The following is a 16,729-nucleotide window of genomic DNA, read 5'->3' as shown; positions in this document are numbered from 1 at the left end:
GACACATATGCTAACACAAATGCGTCTTTAAGTGCTTAGTATTAGTATTTACTCAGTATCTGTTCACAGCGCACACAGCCTTGAGTATTTGATTATCAAGTATTGTGACTAGCCACTTAATCTGCATGCTATTGTTTCTGGTTTCCTGATTGAATGCACTAATGTGATCATATTTGTAAAGCGCTCTCAGCCAGAAACAAAGGATAATTCATTACGAGTCAAATTCTTTTTCATAATTAAGTGCAGTTTGGTTATGGATGCAAATGTTGTCTCTCTGTGAGGATTTGTATATTCTGGCTCAAATATTTCTAAAGGACTATAGCAGTATATAATGCTGTTATATATAATGCTGTTGTAATGCTGTTATATAAAGCTGTTACAGCAAAATTCTTGGTTTAAAATCCCAAATTGTTCCAGATTGCTCCCCTAGCATACCTTACAGATCCATTTGATTTCTGGAAGTAAGCAATGCTGTTCCTTTCAGGACTCTTTGGGTATTGCTTCTTCAGCTGGGAGAGGCCCTCTCCTTTGAGAAGCTACCTGGTGTCACACAGTATCACAGTATGCTAGAGATTGGAAGGGACCTCAAAAGATCATCTAGTCCAATCCCCCTGCTGGAGCAGGAACACCCAACTATCTTGGGCCCCTTTTCCTTCAAGCAGCCTTGCCCATGGGATTTCCCCTAGCAATTGCTTGAAAAGGCCAAAGTTTGCCCTGCTAAAGTCCAGGGTTGCAATTCTACTTGGTATTCTACTAGTCCTACCACACAAGATCCTGAACTTCACCATCTCGTGGTCGCTGCAACCAAGGCAGCCCTCAACCCTTACTGCTTCAACCAGACCCTCCTTGTTAGTGAGGATGAGATCCAGCAGCGCTCCTCTCCTGGTCGGCTCATCCACCATTTGCAGGAGGAAGTTATCATCCACACACTGGAGGAACCTCCTGGACTGTCTGCTTCCACCACAAGCATTTTCATTTTGTGCACTTCCTGATTTGTATTTTGCTGTAAAGACAAGGTGAGAACTTAGCAAACATTACAAGAAATGTTGTATTCTTTTTTTTTATTGTTTTATAGGTTGCTATGTCTGCAAGTATAAGCAAAATCCTTACTTCCTGTATGATAAAGATTATAACACCTGCTGAAATATTTTATGAAAATGTCGTACTGAAAAACTCATCCTGTTTCTGCAATCTGACCACTCTGGTGATAACTGATAATGGTATGTTTTACTAGTATGTGTGTTTAATGCTTATTCACTGTCCTTTATTACTGAGAAGAACTGAACATAAATACAGGCCTAATAGTGAGAGTAGGTAATGCTTTTTATTAAATGTCACTGAAAAAAAATAATGTTTTGTCAAGTGATTTGAGTAAACTCACACTATTCTTGATAAAGATTTGATAATATGCAGTCCTTCCTAGGAGTAATAAAACGTGTTAACCTATGGTTAGAAGCAGCTTCTTCAGTTCAGCCTATAGCAGTGCAGTGAGTGCATTAAGAGTATATTTACATGGGGCCATTAATCAGTGTCCAAGGAAACTTTAGATAGCTGCAATGTCAATCAAGCAGGCTGGAGCTGTGTAAGCAGCACGGTCCAGTGCTCTGCCTTGACAGATTAACCCATCTTAAAACCCTTCTCTCATCTTCCAACAGAATTTGGTTTTGCAAGAAACCATACTAGCATATGTAAGAGGAAAGTCTGAGTATGAATGCCTGTACAATAAATAATCTTAGCATTCAATTAACTGTTTCAACCTGACTTAGACACTATGAGAAAGTGATTGTCTCATGTAGAGGATTAGCAGAGTGTCATGGTTTAAACCCAGTCAGGTAACTCGTTCACTCACTCCCCCCCCTTTCTTGCCCTCCCCCTGCTCCCGGAGGGATGGAGAGGAGAACTGAAAAGAATGCAACTCCCACGGGTTGAGATAAGAACAGTTTAGTAACTAAGGTATAACACAAATCACTACTGCTACCACCAATGATAATAATGATAAAGGAAATAACAAGGGAAGAGAATACATCATCTCACCACCAGCCGATCGATAACTCGTCCCCCCAGCCCGACCAAGCCTGACCGATACCTCCTCCAACCCTGCAGTCCCCCAGTCCTTCCGGCTAACTCCCAGTTACCTCCTGGGCATGACATGCTGTGGTATGGAATACCTCTTTGGTCAGTTTGGGTCAGGTGTCCTGTCTCTGCTTCCTCCTGGCTTCCCTTCCTCCCTGGCAGAGCATGAGGCTCACAAAGTCCTTGGCCAAACCAAAACATCGCTATCAGTTCTGTTCCCAGGCCGAAAGTCAAAACACAGCACTGCACCAGCTACCAAGAAGGAGAAAAATGACTGCTACTGCTGAACCCAGGACACAGAGAAATTGAGGGGCAGTTTGACTAGTACATCTTTTTGGCTTAATTTCATTCATTGTTCTGACCTACTAGTTGAATCAATTTGCAATATGTCTTGTACTGCTTTGTTCACCAGTAATTCGCAGAAAGTAGAGATCTGAGCCATTTTTCTTGGACACATGCTGCATGTGGTCTGTTTTGTGCATCTTATGGGCAACTACAAGTTTTAGAATGAGGTGGTAAATTACTGAATGCCTAAACATTTGAGTTGTTCTCTAGGCTTTGGTCTTACAGATCAGATGATAAGCCTTACAGTATAATCTTACTTGACTAATAGGAGTAAAACATCCCCCTTGCATTGCTTCAAGGGTCTATATAGAAGCACAGTGCTTTTATAATACAGGTTGACCTTGTTAATTTTTTTATTTGTTTATATTGGAATAGAAAAGAGAGTTTTAATCTAAACTGAGGGACAGAGATAGCAAGCCCAAGGATACCGTGTGCTCTTAAGTGACTTGAAGAGGAATCACAGAATTCAGATAAATGCCTGCCTTTATCTTTTCCTAGATAATGCACCCAAAAAGACATGTAATACTCTGCATGGATCTGATTCTCTTATAATACCTTTGTGTAGTAGGAGTAATGGCAGGCTTAAAATGACCTATTGTTCTGAAGAGCTTAGTGCTGCAAAGAGCTTTGTTTCTCGGGGACCCTTGCCCCTGAAGGAGGTTCCCTGGAATACTGGGAATATTGGGATCTCAGGAGCTCAACCTATGGCCTTTGTATGGGAAAAGCCTCTCTGGCATCATGCAAGGGTTGTGTCAAGTTCCTGTCCAATATTAATTTGGGAATCAAGATTGTCACTAGCAGGTGACAGTTAGGGTGATATGATCCGTAAGTATCCTGGTCTATTAAGCTGTCTTCAGTAAACACTGCTGGTAGATTTTTAAGAGGGACAAATGCATTAGAGAAGAAAAAAAATGTCCTTTATTGACTCAGCCCGTGAAGACCTGTTTTCTTAGAATTATGTAGTACATTGCTTTGGTTCTCTGTCTTCCCAGATTAAGGCTTTGTCTTCCTCCATCAGCAGGTTTTAGGAGTATAGTGTTACAGAAGCCAGCTTGCTTTGCCTGTGCATTGTGCCAAAGATGAGCTCTTTGACAGTCTTAACCAGAAGGCTGTGAGTTTAGCTTGTGCCTCCCACTATTATTGCCACTCGTGCGCTCTTATGAGCTGAGATGTATTAGTGGATAATGCAAGTGTGGAAATTATGTTAACTCTTTATGGTACCTTATGTAAAGTGACCTCAGTTTCACAAGAAGGTGCCCTTTCAAAACTCCTTCAGATATCATTTCTGGAAAAAATAAACAACCACTTTGAAATACCTTCTACTTAATGCAGTCTGGTGCATTTGAAAGGTCAGCCCAGGCCCTAGAGAAAATAATAGGTTCCATTAATTGCAGCTCAGGCAAAATCGGGAAGCCATTTCTGACAGCATTGTTTTTAAAATATTTGTACAAACTTAAAAGGATTTGTACAAATGTAAAAGAGAAAACAAGCTCTGCCAGAAGTAGATCAATTCCTAACTTTTACTTACTACTCCTAGAATCATACTATTTTTCAGTAGCTCATGGCTTGAGACCCTTCTTGTGTAATGATGTAGGCAAGTGATTTAGGCAATTAGATGCTTGGTGAAGGATTTTAGAATGTCTATGTGTGCTTATCCACATCTTCACGCATTAAGCACCTTTAAAAATCAGACTCTTTGATATCCATAAAGGTATTTAGGCATACAAACAGTCCCAATGGCTGTTTCTAACACATCGAGCAGGTGACCTCTACAGTGAGCACCTGAGTGCCATGATGACATGTAGAGCAAGGAGATACTTTTTATTTAACAGTGTATATGTAGCCAAAGCTGGCTTTCATCTGAACAAGCCAGCCTGTCATGAAGACAAAGCTTTCTCTATCTTTGCAAGGTAGGTATACTTTAAATCTGTGTAACTTTCACAGATTAAAAAAGCTATCTACTTCCTAGCATAGAGAAGCCAGAAAAGTCTGCACACATGGGTTTCATTTGATCTCAGACAGTCATTCATTTCACAGACATACACATCTGCAGGCACACAGATGAAAGGGAACATGGTTTAAGTGGTACATATCTAACTCTACTTTTCGATGTGGTATTCTGCTCATAGGAGAAGATACTCTTTCATTCCACAGCTGCCAGTGAATTGTCGGTATAGTAATTGCTAGCTGAAATAATGGCAAATTGACTCATGCTATCATAAAAGATTTAAATAGGATGAAAATTGCTATGGCATAGATTACAAAAGAAGACTTTGAAACCAAGTCTCAGACTGAAAGAGAGAGAAGTGCAGTATGTTGGGGTCTCTCACATTGAAACAGTCTGTTGTGTTAGAGGGCTTGAATTTGGGGTCTAGCTGTGCCACAGTATACCACTGTGTGCTCTTTGGGAGATGGTCTTATATCCTGGCTTCGTGGTAGCATTTCCTTATCTGTATCCTTACAATAACATTGTTTTTGTATGTCATGCAGTGGTAGCGTCAAGCTTAATTAGTGAGAGTGTATGAAGTCTTGGAATAACTCAGCTGAAGGGGGTGCTATGGGAGGATAAAATTTAGTTATTTTTATCAGAAATCAAAAGAGTGAGTGAATGTATGAGAGAAGGTGCATAGCACGTAGAGAACAGGTGAAGAAGGCACTTGAGCTTTCAACTCAGTTATTTTTTACAGTTATTTCTTGTAATATCCAGCATATGTCTAACTGTGACATTTTTCCAGATTGTCTTGTTATCGAAGCATCGCTGTCCTCAAGCTCTTGGAATATCACACAAACATTTCAGTTGAAAAAGTAAGAGCCTGGTTCCTATTGAAGTTCACTGAGGGGTTGGAAAAGGGGAGGGAGGATGGGGGCCTGAAGTATGATAGTTTTTTTTTTTTTTTGTATTTATTAAGGAAATACATTTCACTGAAGATTATCAAATCCCTTTTCTTGGCCCATTTCTTGCTTCTCCTCCTTTTTTATTGTCCTCAGAAAGCTACTTCTTCTGATGACTTTTATTTAAGGGGACCCTGGCAGCTGGCTGTAAGGAAGTCGATACAATGACTGAACTTATGACACGTGCCTGAAGAGATAATGAAAGATGTCACAATGACATTAAAAGTTTTTTTGTCCTTGTGAAAAAGGTGGGCCTCTGGTACTCAGAATAAGACCTAGATTAGAGGAGTCAAGATTCTGTAAAAGTTATTTATGGAGCTGTTTTTTAATAGAGCCAGGTACAATTTAAATATGGTCCACAGGTAACATAAATACAATTAAAACAGAAAATTGCATCTAACTGCTTATAGGAATAATGAATAACTATTGTTCTGTGCACATTATTTTTCAGAGCCACACACTTTGTTGAGAGCTTGCAATAGAAAGCATTTCTACCCAGTACATGGCCTAACCCTTTATGATATCTGGTTGTTAAAACTTAGATCTGGTTAACACATGCTGTAGGTAACTACAGTGTTCCTGTTCAGAACCCTCTTCTGTGATATGCAGAGGCTAATTCACAGGCCCTTGGGATGAAATCAAACTCCTGCTTTTTTGGGAAGTGGTACATCACTTCCTGGTCCCTGGAGCAATGCAGGGAAGGAGCTGTCTTTCTCTAAATCAGAGCATTTCTCAGCATGTGTGGAGAGGGCTTGTGCTGCTCTTGGCTCTCCTCCATGCTGATAGATGCATTGCAAAGCAATATGTGGACAAATTAGTCTCTGACAGGCATATTTTTTGGTAGGGGAAGGCAATAGCAAACTAGCAGTACTTGCTAGCACTACACACACGGAACAGAAGTTCAGGCAAGCTGTGAGTCAGTAATGGTTTTCTGCCCCTTTCTAGTTAAAAAGTATTATCTGGCCACTTTTGTACTGGAGAAAACCACAACAGAATGAAATCCAAAGTGTTCCAGCTGCTTCGTGCTTTTTGGAAATTTATGACTCAGCATCTCAGCACAGACTGTATTTCAAACCCTAGATTTGCCCTCAGAATAAGCACAACAGAACAATAGACTTGGAGCGTAAATGCAGGTTATGTGGTTTACACATTTCATTACATATTTGCCAGGTTGTTCTCAGCAGTTTGTGCTGTTTTCTGTCACTTGAAATTTTACATTCACGGCTGAATCTAGATTGAGTTCCTGTGTCTTACAAAACCTCTGTTTTCTGTGTTCCCAGCTGCTTACAATGTATACACAAGGGTGAATGTGACAGCTGTAAATGGACGCGTGTCTCTCCTGCCACCACCTGCCAGGTGAAGTTTCTTGGGGAGAACTGGGATCCCCTGTGATGCCTTTTTCCTTGTGTTTCTCACATCTGAGCAGCAATCACTCTCTTCCTTGTCCTGACATGGAGAAATGCTGTTGGTTTTTTTTTTTCAGGATAGCTGTAATGCAGCTGCTTCCAAGGGGATTGCCACTGCACAGAAAACAGAGGTTAGTTAGCATCTTAAGATTGGCATTATTGTGTTTCTGTGGGTTGGGGGAAAAATGTATTTAAAATAAGGAGACTCTGCAGTAGGAGCAGAAATCTGGATGAGGAGCCAGTCAGTTGGTTACATAGAAAGGTAATGCAGAGCTTGATACTCTTTTTTTCATAGTGCTTGGTAAGTCCTTGTATGCTGTATTTAGGCACTCCACAAGAGCCAGCGTACGTGAGTGCCGGGACGTGTAAGCTGACCAACACCACCAACAAAAAAAAAACAAAACAAAAATAGAGGAGAACATCTTGAACTTAATCTCTTACCTAGACTTAAATGCATGTTTGAGTTCTGCTGTCATAGAGAACTCTGCTAAGTTAGGTTTCAGAGTCCCAAACTTCTTCATTTTGTGTAGTCAGATCACAGCTTCTCCTGAAACATAGCTTCCAGGGGAGCAGAAGAAATGGAGGGGGGGAATGTGCCACCCAGTTTCTAAGTGGCTAGAGGATGCATCCAGAAACTGAAATCCCTGGATGTTAGTAAATGCCTGGTTCACATTTCAGAAAAAAATTTGTTGCTTTCAGGCTGTAGACAAAACTGGAAGTGGAGCTACTCTCCGTCTATCCTGCTCAAGGTGGATCACTGAAAATGAAGGAGTGTCACTGGTGCCAGAGTACCTTTTGAATCTGGTTGTTGAGTTTCTGTTGAAATCACACAGACTGTATGTGAGCGTACAGTCTTACGTGATTTGCCTCGTAGAGCAGCCCTTTAACCACAAGGTTATCCCTTCATTCTCTGTGGTGCCAAAATGGTTTTATTTTCTCATAAAACTAAGTGGTCTTGTCATAAGTGGTTGCTTATGACATGCAGGTGTTAGGGAAGAAATGAGCAGTGAAGAGAAATTTGACTGATGAGTAAGTACATAGAGGTTTACTGCCTACACTCTTTGGTTTCTGCTTTTCCATGAGTGATAGCACAGTTGGTATAAATAGCAAGTGTGTTCTTATCCCTAAATGTTTTGTTAGAACTACCCAAACTTTTACCTAGGAAGACAGGTAAAATTCAGCCTCTTAAATTCAGATGTTCAGTTGAGGTTTCTTACACAAAATCACAAAATTCATTTTGTTTTTCACAGAGATGAGTGGGATTATAGTACTTGTGATTCTGAGCATTAATATTCTAGATTTGGTCTGCATATAAAGCATTATGGCTGGTGAAAGAACAGAGGAAATTCTTCTTTGCTCTGCTTCCAAGTGCATTAATTTGACATTGGTAAATAGTTGGAATTGCCTGGGAGATGGCTTTCTTCCACATGCCTTATCTTGGAAAGACAGTGATGGACAAAGCAGTGAAAGCACTAGAGGCAGTCCAAATGCAGACGTTTGTTTAGAAGTGATTGATCCATTCAGAGGGCTTGAAATTGCATTTGAAATCCTGCTCTCCTTTCACTGCTGGTGCTTTAAGGAGAGCATACTGGAGAGCTGAGAAAGGGGGTTTGTTTTTTTCCCACAACCGCAGCTGATCATTTAGATTAATACAGTTTTTTCAGTGGCAGCCCCAGCCTCCTCCTGAGTCCAGCTGCTGGATTCCATGCAGGCACCTTCCCGCTCCCTGCGCCAGAGCAGCAGAGTGGTTGCACAAGTATGGTTGGCTGGGGAAATTTGATTTGTCTGGAAATAAACATTGTCTTTTGGCTGGTTATTTTTCATCTGGGCTAGTTCCTGATTGAATTCTTCACACGGCCTTGAGGCCCTGTGCTGGCACCACAGGAGGGCTATGCTGGAGCAGGGATGAGCTGCCTAGGGTGACAGAGCCTGCTTAGCCTCAGATGCTGCCAGGTATCTCAATGGTACCTGCAGTCATGCTAATCACACCTCTGAGGATGTGGCTGGCACTGTTTACACAGCCCCGAGGAAGAGTTAGGCCATCCAGAGGATGTGGCAGGGTGGCTGCAGCTCAGAAATATGGAGCTTTATTGAAGTTGACAGGGCTGTGCTGATTAACATCACCTGAGGACCTGGTGCAGTCTTTCTGTATCTCTCTCTGAGTTTACACTGCTTCCATGCCTCACAACTAGTGATTTTTATAAATATCCTCCCTTCCCTCCCTCTGCCGGGCATCTCTCCCCCTGCCACACAGCAACTGGAAGGTCAAGGCCCTTGGCCACTGGGGAAATGAGCACTAGGAAAACAAGCACTGCAGACCCCAGTGAGGACACTTGGTCCCTCCCACATTCAATGAGGAAATTCACAGTTTTCTTTTGCTCCTGAGGAAAGTGTCATGGACCATGGCGGTCAAGGCAGGAAGCAGGCTCCCAAGTAGCTGAGGCCAGCTTGCCTTCAGCGCTGTGAATGACTGTGCTGATGCCATGAGTCCAAGGCAGGACATGGCGAGGGAGTCTGTTGTGTAGCTGCAGGGAAGGCATGATTTCAGGGAGGGACTGAAACTTCCAGAGTGAACCATTCTTCACAGGATTTCTTCTTGGTATAAGAAAAGAAACAAGGCGTGCTAAGCTGGCAGGGAGGGGTATCTGGCAGGGAGGCCAGCAGGACCCAAAACAGTGTTTTACTCCTTTCTGTAGTATTTGGGTTCTGGATTTCTGTTTGAGGATATTGACTGTCCTTGGTGTGCTAAGGTAGGGCATAAGCATAGAGATGGGATGCAGCTAGAGAAAAGCACTGGTATTTCACTGGCTTGGATTTCTGCTTCAGTTGTCCTGCTTGCATACTAAGGGTTAAAGTGATCCTCAAGTCAGGGTGGGAGTGAATTTTTTCCCTCAGGAGTTTCTTTTGCCCTTCTTCATTATCCATACCCGAGGTCACCTTGGAGGCCTTTTTGCAGGCCCTCTAGCCCCAGCCTTTGCACTCTCTTGCCCTTTCCTAAGGCACAAGTTGCAGCTTTCAGTCAGTTGTGACAAGTCTCAGATTTGCTGCAGAGTGCTGTGGCATTCTGTGGGCAGTGGTAGCATGTGAGGACAGCTCATCTCAGGGACCTTTCTGAAATGGGCAAGGTTGTGTTTGCAACATGGTGATGTGACTCCTGTGGTCCCCTCAGGCCACCAGCCTGAAGTCATGGTGCTGTGTTGAGTATGTGAAAAATCAATGGGAAGACAATCTCTGTGGGAAGGGTTTCCTAGAGGCTTTGCACCAGCACGCATCTCACAGTGAGGAGGGCTGAACTGCCCAGTGGACGAATGTATCCACAGGTGTACAGCAGAAATCAGGATAATCACAATACTCTATCACTTTAAGCTAGTATTATAGGCAGTCTAAAAGCAAGCTAGTAATCATTTGCCTGAGAAGGTCCCAAACAGTTTGTGGTTTCACATGCATATTTTTCTGTTTTATGAATGTTTTCAGTTTGTTGTCTGAAAATCACACAGAAAAGAAACCGTCTGTGTGACCATAAAACTGGGGAAGCAGCAAAACTGATTAAACATGAGATGCTGTCAAACATATCAAGTAAATATACTGGGGGAAAAAGAATCCCTCTTCTAGCTTGGTAATGTTAGTAAGTTACAATAAGTAAATATAAAGATACACAAAGAAAAACACAGTTTAAAAATTGGCCACATTTCTGCAAGACTGTGACAGCATGAGAGCAAACTAGGATTATTCTTAAATCCTGGAATATAGATTTGTAAATTTCTTAGCATCAAAACGGGATACTAGAAAATCCCCGCAGTTGTGTTGTGCCTTTAGTTCTATGTATGACTTTCAAAAGACTTTCTAGTAAAACTAATTCTGGGGCTCTTTCTTGACTTTTCATTCTAGGAGTTGACCCTGCTTCCCCTTTTCAGGCCACAAGAGATGCCTTCATTTGTTTCTCTGATCTGTCATGGTGATGGCTCTGTGGGTTTTGTCTTGCGTTGCTTCTTAGTTCTTCAAGGGTCACACAAAATGAATCATTTCAAGCTGGGGTTTTATGATACTTACCTTCCAGCATGTTGGATTGTGATTCCTTCGCACAACTTGGCTATGAGATAAATTGAAATATAAAATATGTAGGTAAAAATAGTTGGCTTGTAAAGAAGCTGTAATTGACAGTACTTCCCAGGATCAAGCCTAACGAGATTGAAATTAATAAGAAAAATGTATCTCAGTGCTAAAAAAACCCTCCATTCCTGAGTGGTGATTGTTTTCGCAGCTGTTGTTTAACTGCTTAGCCTTTTTATAATCCGATTTTATTTTGCTTTGTTTTTTGATAGCATATCAGCATTCATTCCATTGAGCCTTTGTGGATTTCTACATTAGGCAAAAGTGAAATAACAGTCAAAGGAGAAAACTTTACACATGCATCAGGCATAAAACTGATACTGACTGGAATCACCGGCTGTAAACCAGACATGTGAGTTAAACTTTGAAAAATACTATTTAATTTGAAAATTAAGCCCATTTTGCCTTAGCAATAATGTTGTGTGAACAGTTTGTCAGGGACCTCTCCTCAAGGGCATGCTTTGCACTCCTTTAGTTATACTTCCACTTTAAATTCCTGAAGGATGGAAATTAATTTGGTGTTTGAGAGGGATGGGGAAGTGGCCGGTTCTCTCAGCAGTAGTGGGACAGCTCTGTACCTATGTCCCTCTGTGCCTTACAGCATCTGTTAGATCACAGGGAAGCCTCAGCTTTTGTTTAACTCTCCTCTGCTTCAAAATATTCTGACTATATTCTAGGATTCTGCTTGTGAAAGCACAAACAGAGTGCCAGGGAAGGGAATCTCTCATGCAACAGCTTGTACTTTTCTCTGTTGATGATTGCACAGTGCAACCCCCTAGATAATTAGGCTGTCTTAGTCTGAATCAGTCATTTTCAGGTGCAGCTGGAATGGCTGTGTGTGATTACTGAGCCCATTTTGCATAGCTAGCACTTGAGAAAGTATTCATACGGTACTGTTCAATTTTTACTGCAACCATGAATTTCCTGGGGACCACAGAAAACAAAAGGAGAAAAGGAGGGAGAGGGAGGAAGTAGAGAGAAAGAGAAAGGAGTGAAAGGGAGGAAGGAGGAGGGAAAGAGGAGAGAAAAGAGGGAAAGAGAAGAAGAAAAATGAGAGAAAAGGAAGCTTAAGATTCTCATTCATCACTAGCTCATGGACCATATTGGTAGCACAGAGAAGTATACAGTAAACAACAAAATCACAAATTGGATTACATAGCCTCATCCCAGGGCCAGCAAACCAATATCTGAATTGTCTTCTGTGATTATTGTGACACACAGGTGTCACACATTCCACAGGTGCCCAGCTTTGTCTTTTCAACTTCCTGTTCTGTCTTTCCACGTCCATCTGGCAGCTCTAAGAGAGATTTCTCTTTTCTCCTTACCCTTTGATTTAGGTTATAGGCTTCCTGTAGAAGCACCAATGAGTAGCATAGTGGCATCTGTGTTTCAACATCTGACTGTTTTCTTTCTCCTCCAGCATTAAAGTTAGAAATGTGCTAAACGATACACAAATGACGTTTGCTCTACCACCAACACGTAAAGAGGCCAAAAGTATATGTATACAGGCTAATGGGAAAAAATGTTCACCACCAATGACCCTGCATTATGTTTCACCTCCATCATGTCTTGCAATCACACCAAATACCTCCTGGATCAGGTAAGCTTCTCTTTCTATGCTTTTTGTGCATATATTAAATGTAGGTTTTATGTTTATATTGAAAGGTAGTCCCACTGAGCCGATATGAGCCTCCTTCCTTGGCCAGACTGCAGTTGATGTAAACTTGGGTGACTTGCTGTAGCCTGTTGTGGAGAATGAATTTATGCTGGTGAACTGATTTAACATTTAACAGACAGATAGAGTGACAATAGCTGCAAAATGGATTCTGTGTTCTGCAGGATTCTGTAAACTCTTTCCTGCCCACCCCAGGTCTCCTTTGTAGAAGTCAAAAATAGTCTCTTCATACTACAGCTAAATCCAACGTACTGGTAGCACACATAAATTCAAACTTAAGTTAACTTTCATTTCTTGATACTCAATAGACCTTTCATCTCCAAAACAGTATAAAGTATCAGTGAATTGGAAATTAAGTGAACATAATCACCGCTGCAGTGATACAGGCAGATTTGCTGTAGGCCTGGGGCTTGAAAGACCCCCTTTCAAGCCTTTGCAGTGTCCTGTGGTAGACTTACAGCTCTTTACAGTGAAAGACTTACAGGGTGGTTTTAAGATATTCTCAGGCACAGCTTTCCACCTGTCCCTCTGCCTGCACAGTTATTAACCACTTTCACATTCTTAATCTGCTGTCTTGGTGTCAAGCACTGGTTAAGTGTGGATTTGAGGTAATGGATTGGGCTGGCAGCTGCAGCAGCTGAGCAGCTAGGATGCATGCCCTCATCTCCAGGTGAGAGTCAGCTCAGGCAGCTGGAAATTAATAACACCTTAAACCACTCCAACTGTGTTCAGCAGAGGTTGTGAGCCAGAGCCCTTAGACACAAGCACCATTGTGTGTGCTGAGACAGATGGTCTGAACACTGCTGAGAATGTTTCCTGTGAGGTGCCTGGCACCATCGGTTCGTCCTGAAGAAGGCAAGAATTAAGCACAGGCAGGGCTGCTCCGGGGCAGTGAAATAACATAATTCTCTTTCTTCTAGACAGAATATTAAATCACAGTCTAGTTCTTTGGCTGCATGAATAGAAAACAAGGTGGAGAGTCCCTGAAAAGGAGTATGCATGTGTATTCATTACATGTCATTTGGTTTTGTGGTAGCAAAAGTATTTACCATTACATGATGAGGAAAGAATGAAAGTACTCTGTATAGCTCTAATTATCTTGTCCTGCAGTTTGACTTTATTGTATTGGCTGCTACCAAAGCAAAATGTACAAGAGTAGTTTATGCACAGCTGAAGCTGTAATGCAGGACTTATCTGTGGGAAAACAGATAATAGTAACCTCCCTTCCCCCCCACCCTTTGTTTTTTTTACAGTGGTGGTCGTAAAATTACTACGATTGGTAGAAATTTTAATGTTGTGGACAGTGTGATTATTTCAGATGACCAGAGATCAAACCTCACTGTAAGTCTTAATCTCCTTTATAATACCAGATACAGGCCTCTCGATGGATTAGGTTTTGTTCTTAAGGTTTAAGGAGGATCTCAATAGTTTTTAAACTCTTGCAGGCACGTATCAGTCACCCTACTGAAATAAATATGACCACTTGTAGGATTACAGTTGCTCACATTCTCAGTACAAGATCATGGATACATAAGATACTCTTCTGCATAATTCCCTAAGCCTTTTTTCTACGCCTTAGAGATTTGTTCTAAATCTGTCGTTTCTGAGTCACCCCAACCTCCATACATGGATCTGTTGGAGGGCAGGGTATGGCTTACTTCCCTCTGGCTTTGTGTTGAGAACCCACATGGTGCCACTGCCTCAGCTGCAGGCCGCAGACTGGAGCTGTTGTTGGGATGAAACCCTTTCCCCAAGGCTGTGAGGAGGTGGGAACCCTGTTGACCCCTGGGCTTGCAGCACAGACACCAGAAAACAGCAGCACCACCCCATGGAGTGAACAGTGGGGTGACTGTAGCAACCCCCATCTCTCAGGAGTTAAGCTGGGCAGAGCAAGTGCCCAGGGTGCCAAAGAGCTTGTCCTGCTCTTCTTTTGTCACCTGCATTGAGGGGAAGGAGGGAGAAATCACTGTCACTATTCCTGTCTCACTGCAGGAACTATCTGCCTTAGCAGTGTGCCATCGTCCTTAAAGCAGCGTGCAGGGTGTGTGTTAAATGTGCTTAAAGGTAGACACAGGCTCAAGGCAGAAATTTTCTCAGGTGCTCTGCATGCAGCCCTGATCGGAGAGAAGAGGTTTAGCAGATAATCTGTGTGAAGTCAGGAAGACATTAAAATGGTTTTGAGTGCCTCTGTTTGTAATTGTACCCACTGTTCGGTACTTAATGACTGTTACAGCTTTGCTATTGCATTTCTAGGTCTTTAGGTGTCCTGGAAATGAATCTGAATATCATTACTTAACCCCAAGCCTGAGCCATGCAACAGAGGGTAAAGTTGTTGATATGATGTTAAAAGTGGAAACTACCTTTATACCATGTGTTAAATTACACTATCACCCTGACCCAGTGTTCATTAACTACCAGCTGCACACTGAGCTTGATCCTGATCTGGAATTGAAAATATATGTAAGTTTGAAAGTAGTGAACTGCAATTCCTTATTTTAAATAGAGTTTGGGATAATTTTACTGCTTATTGTATTTAATGACTGTTGATTATCTTCAATTTTTTCCCCTCTAGAAAGAAAATGACAACTTGAATATTTCTAAGACTGAGGTAGAAGTTTACCTGTCATATATGAATGGTGCACAGACCAAAAAGATATGGTTCAGTGTCCAGAATATTACCAAAAAGCCAGATCGTAGCACCATACTGTGTAAATTCAAACGGGAAGGAACAGACAAGATTGACTTTTCCACAGTGAAAGTTTTTGTAAGTAGAATTCCCTTTTGTTGCAATTCAGGAGTGTTTGGATGTTTATACAAATGTAGCAAAATGTAGCATTAATGCTCTCAATGTTCTTTATAGAGGTAGAAACTGGATGCATTTTCTGCTTTCCGGAAACTTGGTAGCACAGTATCTTCTGCATGTCTAAGCATGCCTGACTAGCTTAGGTGTCGCTAGAACTCATTTACGGTATGGTTGCTGCTGTGATGTCAGAGGTAAGCTGTGCCACCCAAACGGAACTCACTGCTGCTGAGTTCCAGGAGAGCAGTAGATTGTCACACCTCTGGCTGCAGCACAGACATGACCAGCACAGCATGACTGGCTCTGGGAGAGCTCCTCATTTTAGTTCTGTAAGCAATCAGATGCTGCAGTGTGGCCATGAGGAGGATTGTGCCCTCCCATTTACTTTTTTGTACTGAAGTAGATGAAGATCTTGAACAGTGCATAGGGATCACCACTGAGACAAAAGAGAAAGCATTTCTGGACGAAGAAGGGGGTGAAATTCAGTGTGCAGTGGGAAGGACAAAATGCTTTGAAAGCACGGCACAGAGCCAGGCCCAGATGTAAGAACATTAGCATGGATGTCAAAGCTAAATGGCAGCTTAAGATACTTGCTCCATGAATAAGATGAAGATATGAATTTTTTAAAATGCAGTCATCACCATTTATGAGGGAGAAAAATGATGCCAGACTCTTATTGCAGTATATGGTGATATAAAACTGAAATAACTCTATTGACTTCAAGGCATATGTCTCATAGTAAAGATTAACGAAGCTATTCTCAATTTCATATCACTGCTAACTGATCCCCCATCTGTGGATCCTGCCATCTGAGCCAGTTATGGCATGGAAAAGCCTTTCTGAGAGTGGTGTTGCATTTAAATATTAACATTGCCTTGCTCATCCTGCAAGCTTCATAGGAGTGACTGCCATAGAAAGGTCACCACTTTGTTAAGGCAAATCAAATGCAATAGTTATAATATAACATTTCACTTCTGGTACCTTAAAAATGGTTCTTTCCAACATCAAGAAAAGTGTAAAAGCAATAAATCATCACGTGTTTTTTCAATCTTATGAATAAATCATCATGGAAGAAGTAGGGCCAGTCTGTAGAAAGGATAAGCTAAGTATAAAAGATAGGTATTGCCTGAGAATAAATGTATGTCTTGCCACAGTTTTCAGGAAGAAAGAGGATATTGAGTGTGGTGTCAAAGACAGGATGATCAGTCTGAATGGCAGTATCAAAGAAGAAAATACTGTTCTTGTGACAGAAGAAAGATTCATATAGATCAAGAGGCTTAAGACAGCAGTAACAGAATCATTCCCATCACAGGACGGAGAAGAAACTGGCACATGATATTGTAAGCTTAGTAGGAAAGATATGAAATAAAACTGCAGTCAGGAGGCAGTATATGAGCAGAGAGCTGCAAATATAAACCAGTATTTAAG

At 41.7% G+C, this 16,729-nt stretch overlaps 1 protein-coding gene across 1 annotated transcript in view; it reads left to right on the top strand.

Moving 5' to 3' along the window:
* PLXNC1 (plexin C1) overlaps window positions 1-15,349 on the top strand; it is a 37,513-nt gene extending 22,164 nt beyond the window's left edge. Inside the window, exons 6-14 of the mRNA XM_062633301.1 lie at window positions 1,076-1,220; window positions 5,154-5,223; window positions 6,591-6,666; window positions 6,794-6,847; window positions 11,039-11,178; window positions 12,247-12,426; window positions 13,755-13,842; window positions 14,755-14,961; window positions 15,074-15,349. Coding sequence (XP_062489285.1) covers window positions 1,076-1,220; window positions 5,154-5,223; window positions 6,591-6,666; window positions 6,794-6,847; window positions 11,039-11,178; window positions 12,247-12,426; window positions 13,755-13,842; window positions 14,755-14,961; window positions 15,074-15,334 — 1,221 coding nt within the window. The 3' untranslated portion in view covers window positions 15,335-15,349. The remainder of the gene's footprint in view (window positions 1-1,075; window positions 1,221-5,153; window positions 5,224-6,590; window positions 6,667-6,793; window positions 6,848-11,038; window positions 11,179-12,246; window positions 12,427-13,754; window positions 13,843-14,754; window positions 14,962-15,073) is intronic.
* Window positions 15,350-16,729: the final 1,380 nt, after the last annotated feature.

The sequence above is a fragment of the Pezoporus occidentalis genome, unplaced genomic scaffold (genome assembly GCF_034315485.1).
Source record: "Pezoporus occidentalis ecotype Australia unplaced genomic scaffold, CSIRO_AGI_Poc_V1 ctg112, whole genome shotgun sequence".
Classification (NCBI taxonomy): Eukaryota; Metazoa; Chordata; class Aves; order Psittaciformes; family Psittacidae; genus Pezoporus; species Pezoporus occidentalis.
Note: the sequence above shows the minus strand (reverse complement) of the source record. Positions and strands in the feature narration are given on the sequence as shown.